Source organism: Eleutherodactylus coqui, chromosome 1 (genome assembly GCF_035609145.1).
Source record: "Eleutherodactylus coqui strain aEleCoq1 chromosome 1, aEleCoq1.hap1, whole genome shotgun sequence".
Taxonomy (NCBI): domain Eukaryota; kingdom Metazoa; phylum Chordata; class Amphibia; order Anura; family Eleutherodactylidae; genus Eleutherodactylus; species Eleutherodactylus coqui.
In genome coordinates, this window is record NC_089837.1 from 536,625,590 (window position 1) to 536,645,434 (window position 19,845).

General features: G+C 53.7%; 2 protein-coding genes across 6 annotated transcripts in view; one reads left to right on the forward strand and one right to left on the reverse strand.

Moving 5' to 3' along the window:
* Window positions 1-6,806, reverse strand: part of LOC136592012 (FH2 domain-containing protein 1-like) — a 55,843-nt gene extending 49,037 nt beyond the window's left edge. For all 5 annotated transcript variants that reach the window (XM_066588569.1, XM_066588568.1, XM_066588566.1 and 2 more), the window contains exon 1: window positions 6,187-6,806. The gene's annotated coding sequence lies outside the window, so the exon portion shown is untranslated. The remainder of the gene's footprint in view (window positions 1-6,186) is intronic.
* A 2,741-nt stretch (window positions 6,807-9,547) lies between these two features.
* LOC136607636 (cilia- and flagella-associated protein 251-like) lies at window positions 9,548-16,831 on the forward strand (the record flags this gene model as incomplete). Its single annotated transcript, XM_066589053.1, has 10 exons — window positions 9,548-9,625; window positions 9,989-10,183; window positions 10,885-11,036; window positions 11,155-11,191; window positions 11,454-11,497; window positions 11,677-11,727; window positions 11,819-11,912; window positions 15,144-15,337; window positions 15,414-15,531; window positions 16,643-16,831. Coding segments are annotated over 10 exons (1,152 nt in total), but the record flags the coding sequence as incomplete, so codon positions are not given.
* Window positions 16,832-19,845: the final 3,014 nt, after the last annotated feature.

The following is a 19,845-nucleotide window of genomic DNA, read 5'->3' on the forward strand; positions in this document are numbered from 1 at the left end:
TACTGTTTGCTGCTCCGTGTATCTAATCCTCTCCTGTGTGATACTGTCTGCTGCTCCGTGTATCTAATCCTATCCTGTGTGATACTGTCTGCTGAGCCGTGTATCTAATCCTCTCCTGTGTGATACTGTCTGCTGCTCCATGTATCTAATCCTATCCTGTGTGATACTGTCTGCTGCTCCGTGTATCTAATCCTATCCTGTGTGATACTGTCTGCTGAGCTGTGTATCTAATCCTATCCTGTGTGATACTGTCTGCTGAGCCATGTATCTAATCCTATGCTGTGTGATACTGTCTGCTGAGCCGTGTATCTAATCCTATGCTGTGTGATACTGTCTGCTGAGCCGTGTATCTAACCCTATCCTGTGTGATACTGTCTGCTGCTCCGTGTATCTAATCCTCTCCTGTGTGATACTGTCTGCTGAGCTGTGTATCTAATCCTATGCTGTGTGATACTGTCTGCTGAGCCGTGCATCTAACCCTATCCTGTGTGATACTGCCTGCTGATCCGTGTATCTAATCCTCTCCTGTGTGATACTGTCTGCTGAGCCGTGTATCTAATCCTCTCCTGTGTGATACTGTCTGCTGATCCGTGTATCTAATCCCATCCTGTGTGATACTGTCTGCTGCTCCGTGTATCTAATCCTGTCATGTCAGCACTTAAGGGGGTTCTCTGGGGTCGTAGTTTTTTCAAGAACAGAATCCATGCCCTCCCTTCTGCATTTTGCCCCCCACCCGCTGCCAGCCCGCCCGGTCTCTGCCGTTTTGATAGACTGCCTGAGGGTAATCTCCCTGCGTTGAGGATGATGAGGGGAGTAGTCAGCACATGAAGAGGATGATGGGGGTCCTGATTATGGCGGACGGCAGAGTCCAGCACAGGGGTGGAGCCAGCAGCTCTGGGGCCCCTAACAATCATTTAGGGCCAGAGTACCCCTATAGTTATACCCCCGGTGGGGCGCAGAGTATGATGGGGGCCGCGATGTCACAGGAACCGTTCAGCTGTCATGGCAGCAGGTCTTTGGAAGGCCCCCGCGGACGGCCGTGTAGGTCTGCCCATTAAGATGGACCTGTGACTTGTCCTAATAGAATGTTGGAAGAACTACCATATGCTGCAATACTAAAGTACTGCGGCGCAGGGTTCAAGCAAGTCAGCGAGGGGCGGAAAACGGGAGCACGACGTTTTATAGAGAAAGAACAGATATTAACAGTTTTGGGGTTTTTCCCCACATTTTTTAAATCTAAATCCGTTTGGTGTTAAAGGGGGATAAAACGAGGGTTGGCGGCCCCGTTGGCGGCCCCGTTGGCGGCCCCGTTGGCGGCCCGCAGGGAGCGGCGCCAGGAGAAGACTCACCGGACCTCCGAGAAGATAATGAATAGAAACATGTTCTCTGAAATGTTACAAAGAGAACCGAGAGGAAGCGCAGGACTCGCCGCAGCGGGTACACTGTGCCCCACCCCCACACCAAGATGGCAGGGGTGCGTCCTTCTACTTCACTCCATTTAGGCATCTTGAGAAGTTTTTCAGCACATTGTATTTTTGGTGACCCCATTCAATCTGTCCCGCCAGAAACAAGACCCCCCCCCCCAACCGCGACGGAAGAGGAAGGCAGAAACAAGAATGAGGGGGTGAAGCTGGCGATCGTGTGATCGGCGTCCTGCGCTGGCGGTTGGGACTTCCCAGCTGACGGTCCTAATGTCGTCTACAGCTCCAACCCTGGGTGGGGTTCACTTACTTTTCCCTATCATACAGTCACACTGCTGTTTGTGATTGGCGCCGCTCCCTGCGTGATGCAGAGTTTATGGCAGCAGAGACCACGCCCCCCCGTCATCGGTGTCCCCCTCCCCCCACCCAGCGGGGATCTGACTGACACAAAGGACCGGAGCCGCCCGGGCGAATGTCCTGTGATGATCCTGTCAGATCCAAGGCCGCGAGGCGCCGGAGCGAGCAGAAGAAAAGCTACCAACATGCAGGGGGGCACAAACTTCTGCAGCTCAGTTAGATTTCCCCTTGGAGTCCATCAGATATCGCACCAATTATCTGTTTACTTTTTTACAACTCGCTAGAAAAAGGCGAGGCGGTGAAGTGGAAAGTGCGCCAGATTTATTAACCCCTTAAAGGGGCTGTCCGGGGTTAGAGAAATATGTCACAGCGCCACCCTTGTCTGTGGGGATGTGTGGGTTATTGCAGCTCAGCTCCAGTGAAGTACACTGCAATACCAGTCACAACCTATGGACCAGGGTGGCGCTCTGTAAGAGAGCAGCTATGTGTTTCTGGACAGGCCCTTTAAGAACGCGGCCCGGTTTCACCTAAGGATGCGACAGTTTTTTGGGGAGGTTTTCATCTGCACTTTTCAAAAGCCATAACTTTATTTTTGCGTCCCCGTGGCGGTACGAGGCTGTAGGGTTTTTGCGTATCGGCCCCATTTTGGGGTGCATCTGATTCTTTTTTTTAATCACTGTTATTGAATTTTTTAGGAAGCAAAATGAACAAAAAAAGTCTATTTTTCCATAAAGTTCTGTTTTTCCACGTCGGATGAAGTAGTGGATGTGGTCCGGATTGTCGGGGGCGAAGATACAAACGGACAAGTGTGATAAAGGATTCCGTGAGTTTTGACCTTTTTAGGGGACTTGATCCCGTGGTCTCATGATAGTTTAGATAATACAGTACAGGCCACTTAGTAGCCCCCCCACCGGCCCTCCAGCACTTAGTAGCCCCACCACCGGCCCTCCAGCACCTAGTAGCCCCCCCACGGCCTTCCACCACTTAGTAGCCCCCCCCCCCCCCACTGGCCCTCCAGCACTTAGTAGCCCCCCCACGGCCTTCCGCCACTTAGTAGCCCCCCCACTGGCCCTCCAGCACTCAGTAGCCCCCCCACGGGCCCTCCAGCACTCAGTAGCCCCCCCACGGGCCCTCCAGCACTCAGTAGCCCCCCCACGGGCCCTCCAGCACTCAGTAGCCCCCCCCACCGGCCCTCCAGCACTCAGTAGCCCCCCCCCCCCCCCCACCAGCCCTCCAGCACTCAGTAGCCCCCCCACGGCCCTCCGCCACTTTGTGGCACCCTCAGCATGATGCATACTCCACTTGCAAGGACCCGGATGTAATCCCGCAAATCCAATGCAGATTCCATACCCGGAATGAGCAGCTTTCAACACCGATTTTTAAATCTACCTCTAGGAACATCTGCGCAGTATGAACTACGGCTTGGCCCTCCACTGAACACCCCACTCCTTGTGGATCCATGTAAAGGAGCAGAGCTGGGCCCCGCTGTTATCAGCCAGCCCCCACATGAAATGTATGCTTTCGTACTAATTCTAAGTAATCTTATGTTTGGACTAGCCATGGCTAAAGCAGTTTCCACAATGCTCCCTTTGGTTGACCTTGTGCAGATCGTGGATAGACCCCCCTTGGCGGTCAGGCCTGGGTACCAGCGCACTTCAGAGGTCTGCACAACTCGCATTAAAATGCAAAGTTCCCAAAGCTCCTTGCCTCTTCTGTCAGGAGCGCCGCGGTGTAACGTGCCGTAACCATCCAGTCAGCTGTGAATCAGCGCCCAAAAACCCCTCATTAAACTTTAATAGAAGATTCCGGAAGCTGCGATCTGCTCCCTATGTGCTCGGAGATCTCTGCAGGTAACTCACAAGTCTGCTGTACACAAACACACTCAACCTCCACCATGAGGCGTCTTGTAATGAGGTCAAGCCTCCCCCCCCCCCCTCATCTCTTCATGGTCACACCCCCAAACTACTTATAAAACACCACCTTCATGCAACATGGTCCACCATGTTATCACTGTTATACCCCAACTACTAATAAACACCTGTCCGCCACCTTTATACAACATAGACCACGAACTATGAGTACAATCATACCTCTACCTACTGCCCTCCATCTTTAAACAAAAAGTACCACCAGGTCATCAATGTTATACCCCCAACTAATGGTAAATGCCTGTCATCCACCTTCATACAACATGGACCACCATCTGATCAGGGTCACCTCTTCTCCACCTTCATACAAACATGGACCACCATCTGATCAGCGTCACCTCTTCTCCACCTTCATACAACATGGACCACCATCTGATCAGCGTCACCCTCTTCTCCACCTTCATACAAAACATGAACCACCATCTGATCAGGGTCACCTCTTCTCCACCTTCATACAACATGGACCACCATCTGATCAGCGTCACCTCTTCTCCACCTTCATACAACATGGACCACCATCTGATCAGGGTCACCTCTTCTCCACCTTCATACAAACATGGACCACCATCTGATCAGCGTCACCTCTTCTCCACCTTCATACAACATGGACCACCATCTGATCAGCGTCACCTCTTCTCCACCTTCATACAAACATGAACCACCATCTGATCAGGGTCACCTCTTCTCCACCTTCATACAACATGGACCACCATCTGATCAGCGTCACCTCTTCTCCACCTTCATACAAACATGAACCACCATCTGATCAGCATCACCTCTTCTCCACCTTCATACAACATGGACCACCATCTGATCAGCGTCACCTTTTCTCCACCTTCATACAACATGGACCACCATCTGATCAGCGTCACCTCTTCTCCACCTTCATACAACATGGACCACCATCTGATCAGCGTCACCTCTTCTCCACCTTCATACAACATGGACCACCATCTGATCAGCGTCACCTTTTCTCCACCTTCATACAACATGGACCACCATCTGATCAGCGTCACCTCTTCTCCACCTTCATACAACATGGACCACCATCTGATCAGCGTCACCTCTTCTCCACCTTCATACAAACATGGACCACCATCTGATCAGCGTCACCTCTTCTCCACCTTCATACAAACATGGACCACCATCTGATCAGCGTCACCTCTTCTCCACCTTCATACAAACATGGACCACCATCTGATCAGCGTCACCTCTTCTCCACCTTCATACAACATGGACCACCATCTGATCAGCGTCACCTCTTCTCCACCTTCATACAACATGGACCACCATCTGACCAGCGTCACCTCTTCTCCACCTTCATACAATACAAACCACTCACCGCCATTTTATCATTGTTGCACCTCCAACTAGATAAGGTGAAGGTGGAGGTGAATCAATTCAACATAACCCCCAACGCCATCTTGTTACTGCGTGTTACTTCCAACTACTGATAATTCAGCACTCCTTCACCTTCATTTAACATGGACTGCCCACCACCATCTTATCACTGCCACACCTCCAACTACTGATAAACCACATACCACCAACTTATTACTGTCATTGGAGGGTGGCATATATGTATATGTTACCTATGTGTAGGTATGAAGTAATATGACATATTATGGTGGAGGGTGGTCTTTCTTGTATGAAGGTGGGTGTCAGGTGGATCAGTAGTTGGAGGTATGACATAAGGTGGTGGATGCTCTCTGTGGTAGGGTGGAGGTAGACCACCATTAGCTGGAGGTGTGATAGGGTGGTCTTTGTTATATGTAGGTGAAGGTATGACATAAGATGGCGGTGGATGCTCTCTATGGTAGAGGCGAGGTCGGGCTTGTACCAGAGGTTGGAGGTATGACATAAGATGGTGGTGGATAGTGGAGGTAGATCACCATTAGTTGGAGGTGTGATGGTGGTGGGTGTTCTGTCCTTCACAAACCATAGTTAAAGGTTTGGTAGATGGGCCAAGTGAAACCTTTCAGTATTCATTACTAGTTCCTACTCCATGTTGATGACCTGCGACAGACCTCTTCTAGTTATGGCCCTCATCTGACCGCTGCTCCTCATGGACCTTACATATAAGCCTCCTTCATGTACGCCACAAGCATTGGAGCTACAGGTTCTTCTTAGATGGGCAGAACAAACCTTCATAGGAATGTTAATGGTCATTTGCGATTGTTGCCCTGTTCAAGTGATCCCCCCCCCAAAAAAAAAAAAAAATTAGTTTGGCAGAAGAACATCTCATGCAAACTGTGAATGTGCGTCCACTAACAGTGTGTACATTCACGATGATTGCTGCAGTTTGAAGAGCACGGATCTTCTGATCAGCATTTGTAATGGGCAGATAATCTGCTTGCCGGTGCCCTCTCGCCTCAGTCTCCCCTTATCTGACCCTGGCCACCCAAGAGGATGTCCCTATACAACAGGCAATTCAGGAGATCCTTCCCCACATCTGCACCGAGCCTTGATGCTCTACTCACCTTATGGTTCTGGGGCCGGCAACGCCTCTTCGAGAAGTTTCTCTTGACTTGGGTAAATTCCTCGTCTGTGACACAGAGTCATTGATGGAACCAACACACCCCCTGTTCTTGGTCGCCTCTGGCGTCTCACAGAGACCAATATGATCTGTAGTCCAAGTCATACTTGGGATAACACATCTATACATGCCTCAAAGTATGATCAAATCAACCGGTTACAGAGAACTCCCTATGGACACGAGACAGACATCTGGGTCTTGCAGGATGATTAAAGGCTGTCACATCAGAATGGAATATGCCTACAGAGTAGAGTGCCCGTCTGACAGGTTACCCCTGGATGGTCTCTGTGGAGTGTCGTAGCCAGAGGATGGAGCGATAAGATAAACTGCTTCCTCGGAGGATGTAGAGCACACCTTGAAGATGTCTCTATAGGGTAGAGTGAAGTTCTGGCAAAATAGAATCCCAGGGTGAAGCGAGCTCGTGGCAGACTCTCCTTTGGATGGGGTGTCTCTATATGATGGTGGGCATTTCATGCATTCTCTCTATAGGATGGAGCGAGTCTCTTCAGGTAGAGCATCTCTCTGGCAGTCTCGCTATAGAATGGAGCACATCTGACAGGCTCTTCTTTGGAGATGACTATTGTGGAGGAGTTGGTTGGACCGGTTGCCCCTGTCATAGTGGGCGGAGCCCGGAGGACTAATAATCTATATTTATATACACCAGTTATTCCAGTCAGGCAGCAGGCTCCACCCTCGCACATACATATATCAGGAGATAATGTATCTGTGGGTGTCTGACATATTAACAATAACGATCTCTAGAGAAGACGAGTTGTGCAATTAATAACCAAATCCAAAACTCCGCTCTTTTAACAAGAAAAGGAAGAGGAGGAGCAGGAAAAAAAGGGGGGGGACAAGAATAGGAAGAGGAGCAGCAGCAAGAGGGGGAAAAGGAAGAGGAGGAGCAGCAGGAACAAGGGGGGGAACAAGAAAAGGAAGAGGAGGAGCAGCAGGAACAAGGGGGGGAACAAGAAAAGGAAGAGGAGGAGCAGCAGGAACAAGGGGGGGGGGACAAGAAAAGGAAGAGGAGGAGCAGCAGAAACAAGGGGGGGGAGAACAAGAAAAGGAAGAGGAGGAGCAGCAGGAACAAGGGGGGGGGGACAAGAAAAGGAAGAGGAGGAGCAGCAGGAACAAGGGGGGGGGACAAGAAAAGGAAGAGGAGGAGCAGCAGGAACAAGGGGGGGGGACAAGAAAAGGAAGAGGAGGAGCAGCAGGAACAAGGGGGGGGGGGACAAGAAAAGGAAGAGGAGGAGCAGCAGGAACAAGGGGGGGGGACAAGAAAAGGAAGAGGAGGAGCAGCAGGAACAAGGGGGGGGGCAAGAAAAGGAAGAGGAGGAGCAGCAGGAACAAGGGGGGGGACAAGAAAAGGAAGAGGAGGAGCAGCAGGAACAAGGGGGGGGACAAGAAAAGGAAGAGGAGGAGCAGCAGGAACAAGGGGGGGGGGCAAGTAAAGGAAGAGGAGGAGCAGCAGGAACAAGGGGGGGGGGACAAGAAAAGGAAGAGGAGGAGCAGCAGGAACAAGGGGGGGGGACAAGAAAAGGAAGAGGAGGAGCAGCAGGAACAAGGGGGGGGGGAACAAGAAAAGGAAGAGGAGGAGCAGCAGGAACAAGGGGGGGGGGAACAAGAAAAGGAAGGGGAGGAGCAGCAGGAACAAGGGGGGGGGACAAGAAAAGGAAGGGGAGGAGCAGCAGGAACAAGGGGGGGAACAAGAAAAGGAAGAGGAGGAGAAGCAGGAACAAGGGGGGGGGACAAGAAAAGGAAGAGGAGGAGCAGCAGGAACAAGGGGGGGACAAGAAAAGGAAGAGGAGGAGCAGCAAAAACAAGGGGGGGGGACAAGAAAAGGAAGAGGAGGAGCAGCAGGAACAAGGGGGGGGGACGAGAAAAGGAAGAGGAGGAGCAGCAGGAACAGGGGGGGGGACGAGAAAAGGAAGAGCAGCAGGAACAAGGGGGGGGGGGAGAACGAGAAAAGGAAGAGGAGGAGCAGCAGGAACAAGGGGGGGGGAACAAGAAAAGGAAGGGGAGGAGCAGCAGGAACAAGGGGGGGGGGACAAGAAAAGGAAGGGGAGGAGCAGCAGGAACAAGGGGGGGGAACAAGAAAAGGAAGAGGAGGAGAAGCAGGAACAAGGGGGGGGGACAAGAAAAGGAAGAGGAGAGCAGCAGGAACAAGGGGGGGGACAAGAAAAGGAAGAGGAGGAGCAGCAAAAACAAGGGGGGGGGACAAGAAAAGGAAGAGGAGAGCAGCAGGAACAAGGGGGGGGGGACGAGAAAAGGAAGAGGAGGAGCAGCAGGAACAGGGGGGGGGGACGAGAAAAGGAAGAGGAGGAGCAGCAGGAACAGGGGGGGGGGACGAGAAAAGGAAGAGCAGCAGGAACAAGGGGGGGGGGGAGAACGAGAAAAGGAAGAGGAGGAGCAGCAGGAACAAGGGGGGGGGAACGAGAAAAGGAAGAGGAGGAGCAGCAGGAACAAGGGGAGGGAACGAGAAAAGGAAGAGGAGGAGCAGCAGGAACAAGGGGAGGAACGAGAAAAGGAAGAGGAGCAGCAGGAAGAAGGGGGGGAACGAGAAAAGGAAGAGGAGGAGCAGCAGGAAGAAGGGGGGGAACAAGAAAAGGAAGAGGAGAAGCAGGGGAACAAGAAATGGAAGAGGAGCAGGAAGAGGGGGAAACAAGAAATGAAAGAGGAGCAGGAAGAGGGGGAAACAAGAAATGAAAGGAGCAGGAAGAGGGGGAAACAAGAAATGGAAGAGGAGCAGCAGGAAGAGGGGGAAACAAGAAATGGAAGAGGAGCAGCAGGAAGAGGGGGAAACAAGAATGGAAGAGGAGCAGCAGAAGAGGGGAAAACAAGAAATGGAAGAGGAGCAGCAGAAGAGGGGAAAACAAGAAATGAAAGAGGAGCAGGAAGAGGGGGAAACAAGAAATGAAAGAGGAGCAGGAAGAGGGGGAAACAAGAAATGAAAGAGGAGCAGGAAGAGGGGAACAAGAATGGAAGAGGAGCAGCAGGAAGAGGGGTAAGGATGATGAGGAGTAGCAGGAAGAAGGGGTTAACGAGAAAGGAAAAGGAGGAGCAGCAGGAAGAAGAGGGGAACAAGAAAAGGAAGAGGAGGAGCAGCAGGAAGAAGAGGGGACAAGAAAAGGAAGAGGAGGAGCAGCAGGAAGAAGGGGAGAACAAGAAAAGGAAGAAGAGGAGCAGCAGGAAGAAGAGGGGAACAAGAAAAGGAAGAGGAGCAGCAGGAAGAAGGGGCAACAAGAAGAGGAAGAGGAGCAGCAGGAAGAAGGGGCAACAAGAAGAGGAAGAGGAGCAGCAGGAAGAAGGGGCAACAAGAAGAGGAAGAGGAGCAGCAGGAAGAAGGGGCAACAAGAGAGGAAGAGGAGCAGCAGGAAGAAGGGGCAACAAGAAGAGGAAGAGGAGCAGCAGGAAGAAGGGGCAACAAGAAGAGAAGAGAGCAGCAGAAGAAGGGCAACAAGAAGAGAAGAGAGGCAGCAGGAAGAAGGGGCAACAGAAGAGGAAGAGGAGCAGCAGGAAGAAGGGGAACAAGAAGACGAAGAGGAGCAGCAGGAAGAAGGGGGAACAAGAGGAGGAGGAGCAGCAGAAGAAGGGGGAACAAGAGGAGGAGGAGCAGCAGGAAGGGGGGGAAACAAGAAAAGAAAGAGGAGCAGCAGCAGGAAGAGGGAATGAGAAAAGGAAGACGAGAAGCAGCAGGAAGAGGGTGGAAAAGGAAGAGGAGCAGCAGGAAGAGGAGCAGGAAGAAGGGAGAACAAGAAAAGGAAGAAGAGGAGCAGGAAGAAGGGGGACAAGAAAAGGAAGAAGAGGAGCAGGAAGAAGGGGGAAGAAGAGGAGCAGGAAGAAGGGGGAACAAGAAAAGGAAGAAGAGGAGCAGGAAGAAGGGGGAACAAGAAGAGGAAGAGGAGCAGCAGGAAGAAGGGGAACAAGAAGAGGAAGAGGAGCAGCAGGAAGAAGGGGGAACAAGAAGAGGAAGAGGAGCAGCAGGAAGAAGGGGCAACAAGAAGAGGAAGAGGAGCAGCAGGAAGAAGGGGCAACAAGAAGAGGAAGAGGAGCAGCAGGAAGAAGGGGGAACAAGAAGAGGAAGAGGAGGAGCAGCAGGAAGAAAGGGGAACAAGAAGAGGAGGAGCAGCAGCAGGAAGAGGGGGGGAAACAAGAAAAGAAAGAGGAGCAGCAGCAGGAAGAGGGAATGAGAAAAGGAAGACGAGAAGCAGCAGGAAGAGTGAATGAGAAAAGGAAGACGAGGAGCAGCAGGAAGAGGGAGGAAGAGCAGCAGGAAGAGGGAGGAAGAGCAGCAGGAAGAGGGTGGAAAAGGAAGAGAGGAGCAGCAGGAAGAGGGTGGAAAAGAAAGAGGAGGAGCAGCAGGAAGAGGGTGGAAAAGGAAGAGGAGCAGCAGGAAGAGGGGAAAACAGGAAAAGGAAGAGGAGGAGCAGCAGGAAGAAGGGGGGAACGAGAAGGGGAAGAGGAGGAACAAAAAAAGGAAGAGGAGGAGCAGCAGGAAGAAGGGGGGACAAGAAAAGGAAGAGGAGGAGCAGCAGGAAGAAGGGGGGGGACAAGAAAAGGAAGAGGAGGAGCAGCAGGAAGAAGGGGGGGGACAAGAAAAGGAAGAGGAGGAGCAGCAGGAAGAAGAGGGGAACAAGAAAAGGAAGAGGAGGAGCAGCAGGAAGAGGGGAAAACAGGAAAAGGAAGAGGAGGAGCAACAGGAAGAGGGGAAACAGGAAAAGGAAGAGGAGGAGCAGCAGGAAGAAGGGGGGAACGAGAAGGGGAAGAGGAGGAACAAGAAAAGGAAGAGGAGGAGCAGCAGGAAGAAGAGGGGAACAAGAAAAGGAAGAAGAGGAGCAGGAAGAAGGGGGAACAAGAAAAGGAAGAGGAGCAGCAGGAAGAAGGGGAACAAGAAAAGGAAGAGGAGCAGCAGGAAGAAGGGGGAACAAGAAGAGGAAGAGGAGCAGCAGGAAGAAGGGTTAACAAGAAGAGGAAGAGGAGCAGCAGGAAGGAGGGGGAACAAGAAGAGGAGCAGCAGGAAGGAGGGGGAACAAGAAGAGGAGCAGCAGGAAGAAGGGGGGACAAGAAGAGGAAGAAGAGCAGCAGGAAGAAGGGGGAACAAGAAGAGGAGGAGCAGCAGCAGGAAGAGGGGGGGAAACAAGAAAAGAAAGAGGAGCAGCAGGAAGAGGGGAAAACAGGAAAAGGAAGAGGAGGAGCAGCAGGAAGAAGGGGGAACGAGAAGGGGAAGAGGAGGAACAAAAAAAGGAAGAGGAGGAGCAGCAGGAAGAAGGGGGGGACAAGAAAAGGAAGAGGAGGAGCAGCAGGAAGAAGGGGGGGGGACAAGAAAAGGAAGAGGAGGAGCAGCAGGAAGAAGAGGGGAACAAGAAAAGGAAGAGGAGGAGCAGCAGGAAGAGGGGAAAACAGGAAAAGGAAGAGGAGGAGCAGCAGGAAGAAGGGGGGAACGAGAAGGGGAAGAGGAGGAACAAGAAAAGGAAGAGGAGGAGCAGCAGGAAGAAGGGGGGGACAAGAAAAGGAAGAGGAGGAGCAGCAGGAAGAAGGGGGACAAGAAAAGGAAGAGGAGGAGCAGCAGGAAGAAGAGGGGAACAAGAAAAGGAAGAGGAGGAGCAGCAGGAAGAGGGAAAACAGGAAAAGGAAGAGGAGGAGCAGCAGGAAGAAGGGGGGAACGAGAAGGGGAAGAGGAGGAACAAGAAAGGAAGAGGAGGAGCAGCAGGAAGAAGAGGGAACAAGAAAAGGAAGAAGAGGAGCAGGAAGAAGGGGGAACAAGAAAAGGAAGAGGAGCAGCAGGAAGAAGGGGGAACAAGAAAAGGAAGAGGAGCAGCAGGAAGAAGGGGGAACAAGAAGAGGAAGCGGAGCAGCAGAAGAAGGGGGAACAAGAAAAGGAAGAGGAGCAGCAGGAAGAAGGGTTAACAAGAAGAGGAAGAGGAGCAGCAGGAAGGAGGGGAACAAGAAGAGGAGCAGCAGGAAGAAGGGGGGACAAGAAGAGGAAGAAGAGCAGCAGGAAGAAGGGGGGGACAAGGAGAGGAAGAGGAGCAGCAGGAAGAAGGGGGGGACAAGAAGAGGAAGAGGAGCAGCAGGAAGAAGGGGGGGACAAGAAGAGGAGCAGCAGGAAGAAGGGGGAACAAGAAGAGAAGAGGAGCAGCAGGAAGAAGGGGGAACAAGAAGAGGAAGAGGAGGAGCAGCAGGAAGAAGAGGGAACAAGAAGAGGAGGAGCAGCAGGAAGGGGGGAAACAAGAAAAGGAAGACGAGGAGCAGCAGGAAGAGGGAATGAGAAAAGGAAGACGAGAAGCAGCAGGAAGAGGGGATGAGAAAAGGAAGACGAGGAGCAGCAGGAAGAGGGGATGAGAAAAGGAAGACGAGGAGCAGCAGGAAGAGGGAGGAAGAGCAGCAGAAGAGGGAGGAAAAGGAAGAGGAGGAGCAGCAGGAAGAGGGTGGAAAAGGAAGAGGAGGAGCAGCAGGAAGCGGGAGGAAAAGGAAGAGGAGGAGCAGCAGGAAGCGGGAGGAAGAGGAGGAGCAGCAGGAAGCGGGAGAAGAGGAGGAGCAGCAGGAAGCGGGAGGAAGAGGAGGAGCAGCAGGAAGCGGGAGGAAGAGGAGGAGCAGCAGGAAGAGGGTGGAAAGGAAGAGCAGCAGGAAGAGGGGAAAACAGGAAAAGGAAGAAGAGGAGCAGCAGGAAGAAGGGGGAAAAGGAAGAGCAAGAGCAGCAGGAAGAAGGGGGAACAAGAAGAGGAAGAGCAGCAGGAAGAAGGGGGAACAAGAAGAGGAAGAGCAGCAGGAAGAAGGGGGAACAAGAAGAGGAAGAGCAGCAGGAAGAAGGGGGAACAAGAAGAGGAAGAGCAGCAGGAAGAAGGGGAACAAGAAGAGGAAGAGCAGCAGGAAGGGGGGGGGAGAAGAAAAAGAAGAGCAGCAGAGGGAAGAGGGGGAAAGGAAGAGAAGGAGGAGCATGAAGATGGGGAAACGAGAAAAAGATGACAAGGAGCAGCAGGGAGAAGTGGGAATGAGAAAAGGAAGACGAGGAGCAGCAGGAAGAGGGAATGAGAAAAGGAAGACGAGAAGCAGCAGGAAGAGGGGATGAGAAAAGGAAGACGAGGAGCAGCAGGAAGCGGGAGGAAAAGGAAGACGAGGAGCAGCAGGAAGCGGGAGGAAAGGAAGAGGAGGAGCAGCAGGAAGCGGGAGGAAAAGGAAGAGGAGGAGCAGCAGGAAGCGGGAGGAAAAGGAAGAGGAGGAGCAGCAGGAAGCGGGAGGAAAAGGAAGAGGAGGAGCAGCAGGAAGCGGGAGGAAGAGGAGGAGCAGCAGGAAGCGGGAGGAAGAGGAGGAGCAGCAGGAAGCGGGAGGAAGAGGAGGAGCAGCAGGAAGCGGGAGGAAGAGGAGGAGCAGCAGGAAGCGGGAGGAAGAGGAAGAGGAGGAGCAGCAGGAAGCGGGAGGAAGAGGAAGAGGAGGAGCAGCAGGAAGAGGGTGGAAAAGGAAGAGGAGCAGCAGGAAGAGGGTGGAAAAGGAAGAGGAGCAGCAGGAAGAGGGGAAAACAGGAAAAGGAAGAGGAGGAGCAGCAGGAAGAAGGGGGAAAAGGAAGAGCAAGAGCAGCAGGAAGAAGGGGGAACAAGAAGAGGAAGAGCAGCAGGAAGAAGGGGGAACAAGAAGAGGAAGAGCAGCAGGAAGGGGGGGGGGGAAGAAAAGAAGAGCAGCAGAGGGAAGAGGGGGAAAAGGAAGAGAAGGAGGAGCATGAAGATGGGGAAACGAGAAAAAGATGACAAGGAGCAGCAGGGAGAAGTGGGAATGAGAAAAGGAAGACGAGGAGCAGCAGGAAGAGGGAATGAGAAAAGGAAGACGAGAAGCAGCAGGAAGAGGGGATGAGAAAAGGAAGACGAGGAGCAGCAGGAAGAGGAGGAAGAGCAGCAGGAAGCGGGAGGAAAAGGAGAGGAGGAGCAGCAGGAAGCGGGAGGAAAAGGAAGAGGAGGAGCAGCAGGAAGCGGGAGGAAAAGGAAGAGGAGGAGCAGCAGGAAGCGGGAGGAAAAGGAAGAGGAGGAGCAGCAGGAAGCGGGAGGAAAAGGAAGAGGAGGAGCAGCAGGATGCGGAGGAAAAGGAAGAGGAGGAGCAGCAGGAAGCGGGAGGAAAAGGAAGAGGAGGAGCAGCAGGAAGCGGGAGGAAGAGGAGGAGCAGCAGGAAGCGGGAGGAAGAGGAGGAGCAGCAGGAAGCGGGAGGAAGAGGAGGAGCAGCAGGAAGCGGGAGGAAGAGGAAGAGGAGGAGCAGCAGGAAGAGGGTGGAAAAGGAAGAGGAGCAGCAGGAAGAGGGGAAAACAGGAAAAGGAAGAGCAGCAGGAAGAAGGGGGAAAAGGAAGAGCAAGAGCAGCAGGAAGAAGGGGGAACAAGAAGAGGAAGAGCAGCAGGAAGAAGGGGGAACAAGAAGAGGAAGAGCAGCAGGAGGGGGGGGGGAAAGAAAAAGAAGAGCAGCAGAGGGAAGAGGGGGAAAAGGAAGAGAAGGAGGAGCATGAAGATGGGGAAACGAGAAAAGATGACAAGGAGCAGCAGGAAGAAGTGGGAATGAGAAAAGGAAGACGAGGAGCAGCAGGAAGAGGGAATGAGAAAAGGAAGACGAGAAGCAGCAGGAAGAGGGATGAGAAAAGGAAGACGAGGAGCAGCAGGAAGAGGGAGGAAGAGCAGCAGGAAGAGGGAGGAGAGCAGCAGGAAGCGGGAGGAAAAGGAAGAGGAGGAGCAGCAGGAAGCGGGAGGAAAAGGAAGAGGAGGAGCAGCAGGAAGCGGGAGGAAAAGGAGAGAGGAGCAGCAGGAAGCCGGAGGATAACGGAAGAGGAGGAGCAGCAGGAAGCGGGAGGAAGAGGAGGAGCAGCAGGAAGCGGGAGGAAAGAGGAGGAGCAGCAGGAAGCGGGAGGAAGAGGAAGAGGAGGAGCAGCAGGAAGAGGAAGAGGAGGAGCAGCAGGAAGAGGGTGGAAAAGGAAGAGGAGCAGCAGGAAGAGGGGAAAACAGAAGGAAGCGGGAGGAAGAGGAAGAGGAGGAGCAGCAGGAAGAGGAAGAGGAGGAGCAGCAGGAAGAGGGTGGAAAGGAAGAGGAGCAGCAGGAAGAGGGGAAAACAGGAAAAGGAGAGGAGGAGCAGCAGGAAGAAGGGGGAAAAGGAAGAGCAAGAGCAGCAGGAAGAAGGGGGGAACAAGAAGAGGAAGAGCAGCAGGAAGGGGGGGGAACAAGAAAAGAAAGAAGAGCAGCAGCAGGAAGAGGGGGAAAAGGAAGAGGAGGAGCATGAAGATGGGGGGAAACGAGAAAAGGAAGACGAGGAGCAGCAGGGAGAAGTGGGAATGAGAAAAGGAAGACGAGGAGCAGCAGGGAGAAGTGGGAATGAGAAAAGGAAGACGAGGAGCAGCAGGAAGAGGGAATGAGAAAAGGAAGACGAGGAGCAGCAGGAAGAGGGAATGAGAAAAGGAAGACGAGGAGCAGCAGGAAGAGGGAATGAGAAAAGGAAGACGAGGAGCAGCAGGAAGAGGGAATGAGAAAAGGAAGACAAGGAGCAGCAGGAAGAGGGAATGAGAAAAGGAAAAGGAGGAGCAGCAGGAAGAGGGAATGAGAAAAGGAAAAGGAGGAGCAGCAGGAAGAGGGTGGAAAAGGAAGAGGAGGAGCAGCAGGAAGAGGGTGGAAAAGGAAGAGGAGGAGCAGCAGGAAGAGGGTGGAAAAGGAAGAGGAGGAGCAGCAGGAAGAGGGAGGAAAAGGAAGAGGACGAGCAGCAGGAAGAGGGAGGAAAAGGAAGAGGAGGAGCAGGAAGAGGGAGGAAAAGGAAGAGGAGGAGCAGGAAGAGGGAGGAAAAGGAAGAGGAGGAGCAGCAGGAAGAGGGAGGAAAAGGAAAAGGAGGAGCAGTAGGAAGAGGGAGGAAAAAGGAAGAGGAGGAGCATCAGGAAGAGGGTGGAAAAGGAAGAGGAGGAGCATCAGGAAGAGGGTGGAAAAGGAAGAGGAGGAGCAGCAGGAAGAGGGGGGAAAGGAAAAGGAAGATAAGCAGAAGCAGGAAGAGAGGGAAACGAGAAAAGGATTAGGAGGAGCAGCAGGAAGAGGATGGAAAGGAAAAGGAAGAGGAGGAGCATCAGGAAGAGGGTGGAAAAGGAAGAGGAGGAGCAGCAGGAAGAGGGGGGAAAGGAAAAGGAAGATAAGCAGAAGCAGGAAGAGAGGGAAACGAGGAAAAGGATTAGGAGGAGCAGCAGGAAGAGGATGGAAAGGAAAAGGAAGAGGAGGAGCAGCAGGAAGAGCGGGGAAAACAAGGAAAAGGAAGACTAGGAGCAGCAGGAAGAGGGGGAAAAAAGAAAAGGAAGACGAGGAGCAGCAGGAAGAGGGGGGAAAAGGAAGACGAGGAGCAGCAGGAAGAGGGGGAAAAGGAAGACTAGGAGCAGCAGGAAGAGGGGGAAAAGGAAAGACTAGGAGCAGCAGGAAGAGGGGGAAAAGGAAGACGAGGAGCAGCAGGAAGAGGGGGAAAAGGAAGACGAGGAGCAGCAGGAAGAGGGGGAAAAGGAAGACGAGGAGCAGCAGGAAGAGGGGGGAAAGAAGACTAGGAGCAGCAGGAAGAGGGGGAAAAGGAAGACGAGGAGCAGCAGGAAGAAGGGGGAATGAGAAAAGGATGATGAGGAGCAGCAGGAAGAAGGTGGAACAAGAAAGAGAAGAGGAGGAGCAGCAGGAAGAAGGGGGAACGAGAAAGGAAGAGGAGCAGCAGAAAGGGGAAACGGAAAAGCAAGAGGAGGAAAAGTGAAGCAGCAGCAACAATAGAAGCATCTCACCTGACGAGCGGAGGAGCAGCAGGACCCTTCGGAGTGGTCAGGCACCATGGGCACACGGACCAAGATACCGAGACTGGGCTCAAGCCGAGCCTGCATAGTATGGGCTCCCACGGCACATTTACAGCGAGGGCAGCCACCTACCAGGCAGGACTTTTAGGTACCTTAAGGCCATTTTTCCGCATTGCACCACATGGCTCACTGACGAGTCAGGGCTAGTATTACTGATAACAGGAGGCTTCTTCATAACCCCCCCACCCTCTCCTTGTCGAGTAACCGGGCCGGCAGGGACACAGATTAATGAGCCACAGACAAGACAGAGTCATCATGAGTTTTATTTGGATTTACAGAAATGTTCCGGTTAGCGAACGCCTTAGCGAGATGATCTCTCAGGACCCCAGAAGGAGCTCCATGACCAGCAGCAGTCGCCACGGAACAACCTCTTCTTATAAATAGTCATCGTACTACGGGGCAGGTAACAAGCACATGGCCCAATGTTAATTACACAAGGGTGGAATCTGGTTAGCGGTGGACCCTAAGAGTACACGCTGCGCCGTGTAATAATACCGCAGTACTCGCGCACGCACACAACGCTCAGTCATACACATTGAAATGTCAGTGGGGTTAGCCACGGCCATCCTCTCGCTGCATTCATCCGTGGGACGTCCACACGCTGCACATACAACCCGCAGCCACAGTACAAAGGAGCGGGACATCGTGACATCAATCGCTCCTCCCGCTATGGACTGCTTCAGCATTCACACTAATGCCCTCGCCTATAGCCAGCCCCGCGAAATATGTGAGGCGGCCGTCTGCTTCATGTCACGAGTCACTACTACACATAGGAGAGGTAAGTAGCGCTAGAAGGGAGCGCCGTGCTGCAGTCTCACCTACGCCGTCCGCCAGATTACGTGTTTTAAGCAGGTATAAAAAAAAAAGTCCAAAGGGGCGTGGCTCATAGGAGTCTAAGTCCGACTGCACACGGGAGCCCCCAGCGGCGGTATCCAACCCTGTGCCCGGCCGGCATCCACGCGTACCTGACAACTTCTTCCTGTACTGCGGATGGTCCGCTCGACGGGCCGTCAGTCATGCGCAGTACAGTTTGTTTACCTGCCTTACCCACCGAGTCGCTAGGCGATGACACAGGGACCTCTGACCTGTCCGCAGTGCCATAGCAGAAGGGCCGCGGGTCGGACGGCTTCCATTGACTTCAACGGAATCGGCACTGAAATTTAGCATGCTGCAACTTTTCCTCCGCAAGCAGAAAAATCGCAGTTGCTTTCCGCTCGTGTGAAAGTGTTTTACCAGCGCACGCCACGGGCGGTATTTGCTGCAGAATACGGAGGCGGGCGCTCGCTCCGGGTTCCGCAATTCAAATCCGGTCGTGTGCAGACGGCCTTAAAATGAAACGAACTGCGCCGCAACGTTGGTGGAAAATACTGCGTTTAAATCCGAAAACCAAGAGGTATAAGGAAGGGAAAAGCGTCCAACGGGTCGAGCAAGATGCATCACACCTAGCAGGCGGCGGGGAGGCCGGCGCAGCCCAAGACATCTAGAACTTAGATGGTGAGGATACAACTGCCGCAATGTTATCACTGCTACAAGGGCTGGGGCACGGAGGGCATGCTGCCATCTGTGAAGGGTGGCACAGACGAGGGGGAAAGGAGAGGAGTGCAGAGGGGGAGAAAGGAGAGGAGTGCAGAGGGGGAAAGGAGAGGAGTGCAGAGGGGAGGAAAGGATGAGGAGTGCAGAGGGGGGAAAGGAGAGGAGTGCAGAGGGGGAAGGAGAGGCAGGGAAGAGAGAGTGCAGAGGGGGAAGAGGAGAGGAGTGCAGAGGGGGAAGGGAGAGGAGTGCAGAGGGGGAAGGAGAGGAGGTGTGCAGAGGGGGAAAGGAGAGGAGTGCAGAGGGGGAAAGGAGAGGAGTGCAGAGGGGGAAAGGAGAGGAGTGCAGAGGGGGAAAGGAGAGGAGGCAGAGGAGTGCAGAGGGGGAAAGGAGAGGAGTGCAGAGGGGGGAAAGGAGAGGAGTGCAGAGGGGGAAAGGAGAGGAGTGCAGAGGGGGAAGGGAGAGGAGTGCAGAGGGGGAAAGGAGAGGAGTGCAGAGGGGGAAAGGAGAGGAGTGCAGAGGGGGAAAGGAGAGGAGTGCAGAGGGGGGAAAGGAGAGGAGTGCAGAGGGGGAAAGGAGGAGGAGTGCAGAGGGGGAAAGGAGAGGAGTGCAGAGGGGGAAGGAGAGGAGTGCAGAGGGGGGAAGGAGAGGAGTGCAGAGGGGGAAAGGAGAGGCGTGCAGAGGGGGAAAGGAGAGGAGCTGCAGAGGGGGGAAAGGAGAGGCGCTGCAGAGGGGGAAAGGAGAGGCGCTGCAGAGGGGGAAAGGAGAGGCGCTGCAGAGGGGGGGAAAGGAGAGGCGCTGCAGAGGGGGGAAGGAGAGTGCCAGAGGGGGAAAGGGAGAGGCGCGTGCATGAGGGGGAAAGGGAGAGGAGCGCAGAGGGGGAAAGGAGAGGCGCAGCAGAGGGGGAAGGAGAGGCGCAGCAGAGGGGGAGGAAGGAGAGGCGCAGCAGAGGGGGGAAAGGAGCAGAGCGCAGCAGAGGGGGAAAGGAGAGGCGCGGCAGAGGGGGAAAGGAGAGGGCGGCGAGGGGCCGAAAGGAGAGGCGCGGCAGAGGGGAAAGGAGCAGGCCGCGCACGAGGGGGAAAGGAGCAGGCGCGGCAGAGGGGGAAAGGAGAGGCGCGGCAGAGGGGGAAGAGAGGCGCAGCAGAGAGGAGTGTAAAGTTGAAGAAATGTGCAGTAGAGCGGAGTGCAGTGCCGAGGGCATGGGGAGATGGGAGGAGTGTAGAGCCCAGGAAGACATGGGTGGAGTGGGGA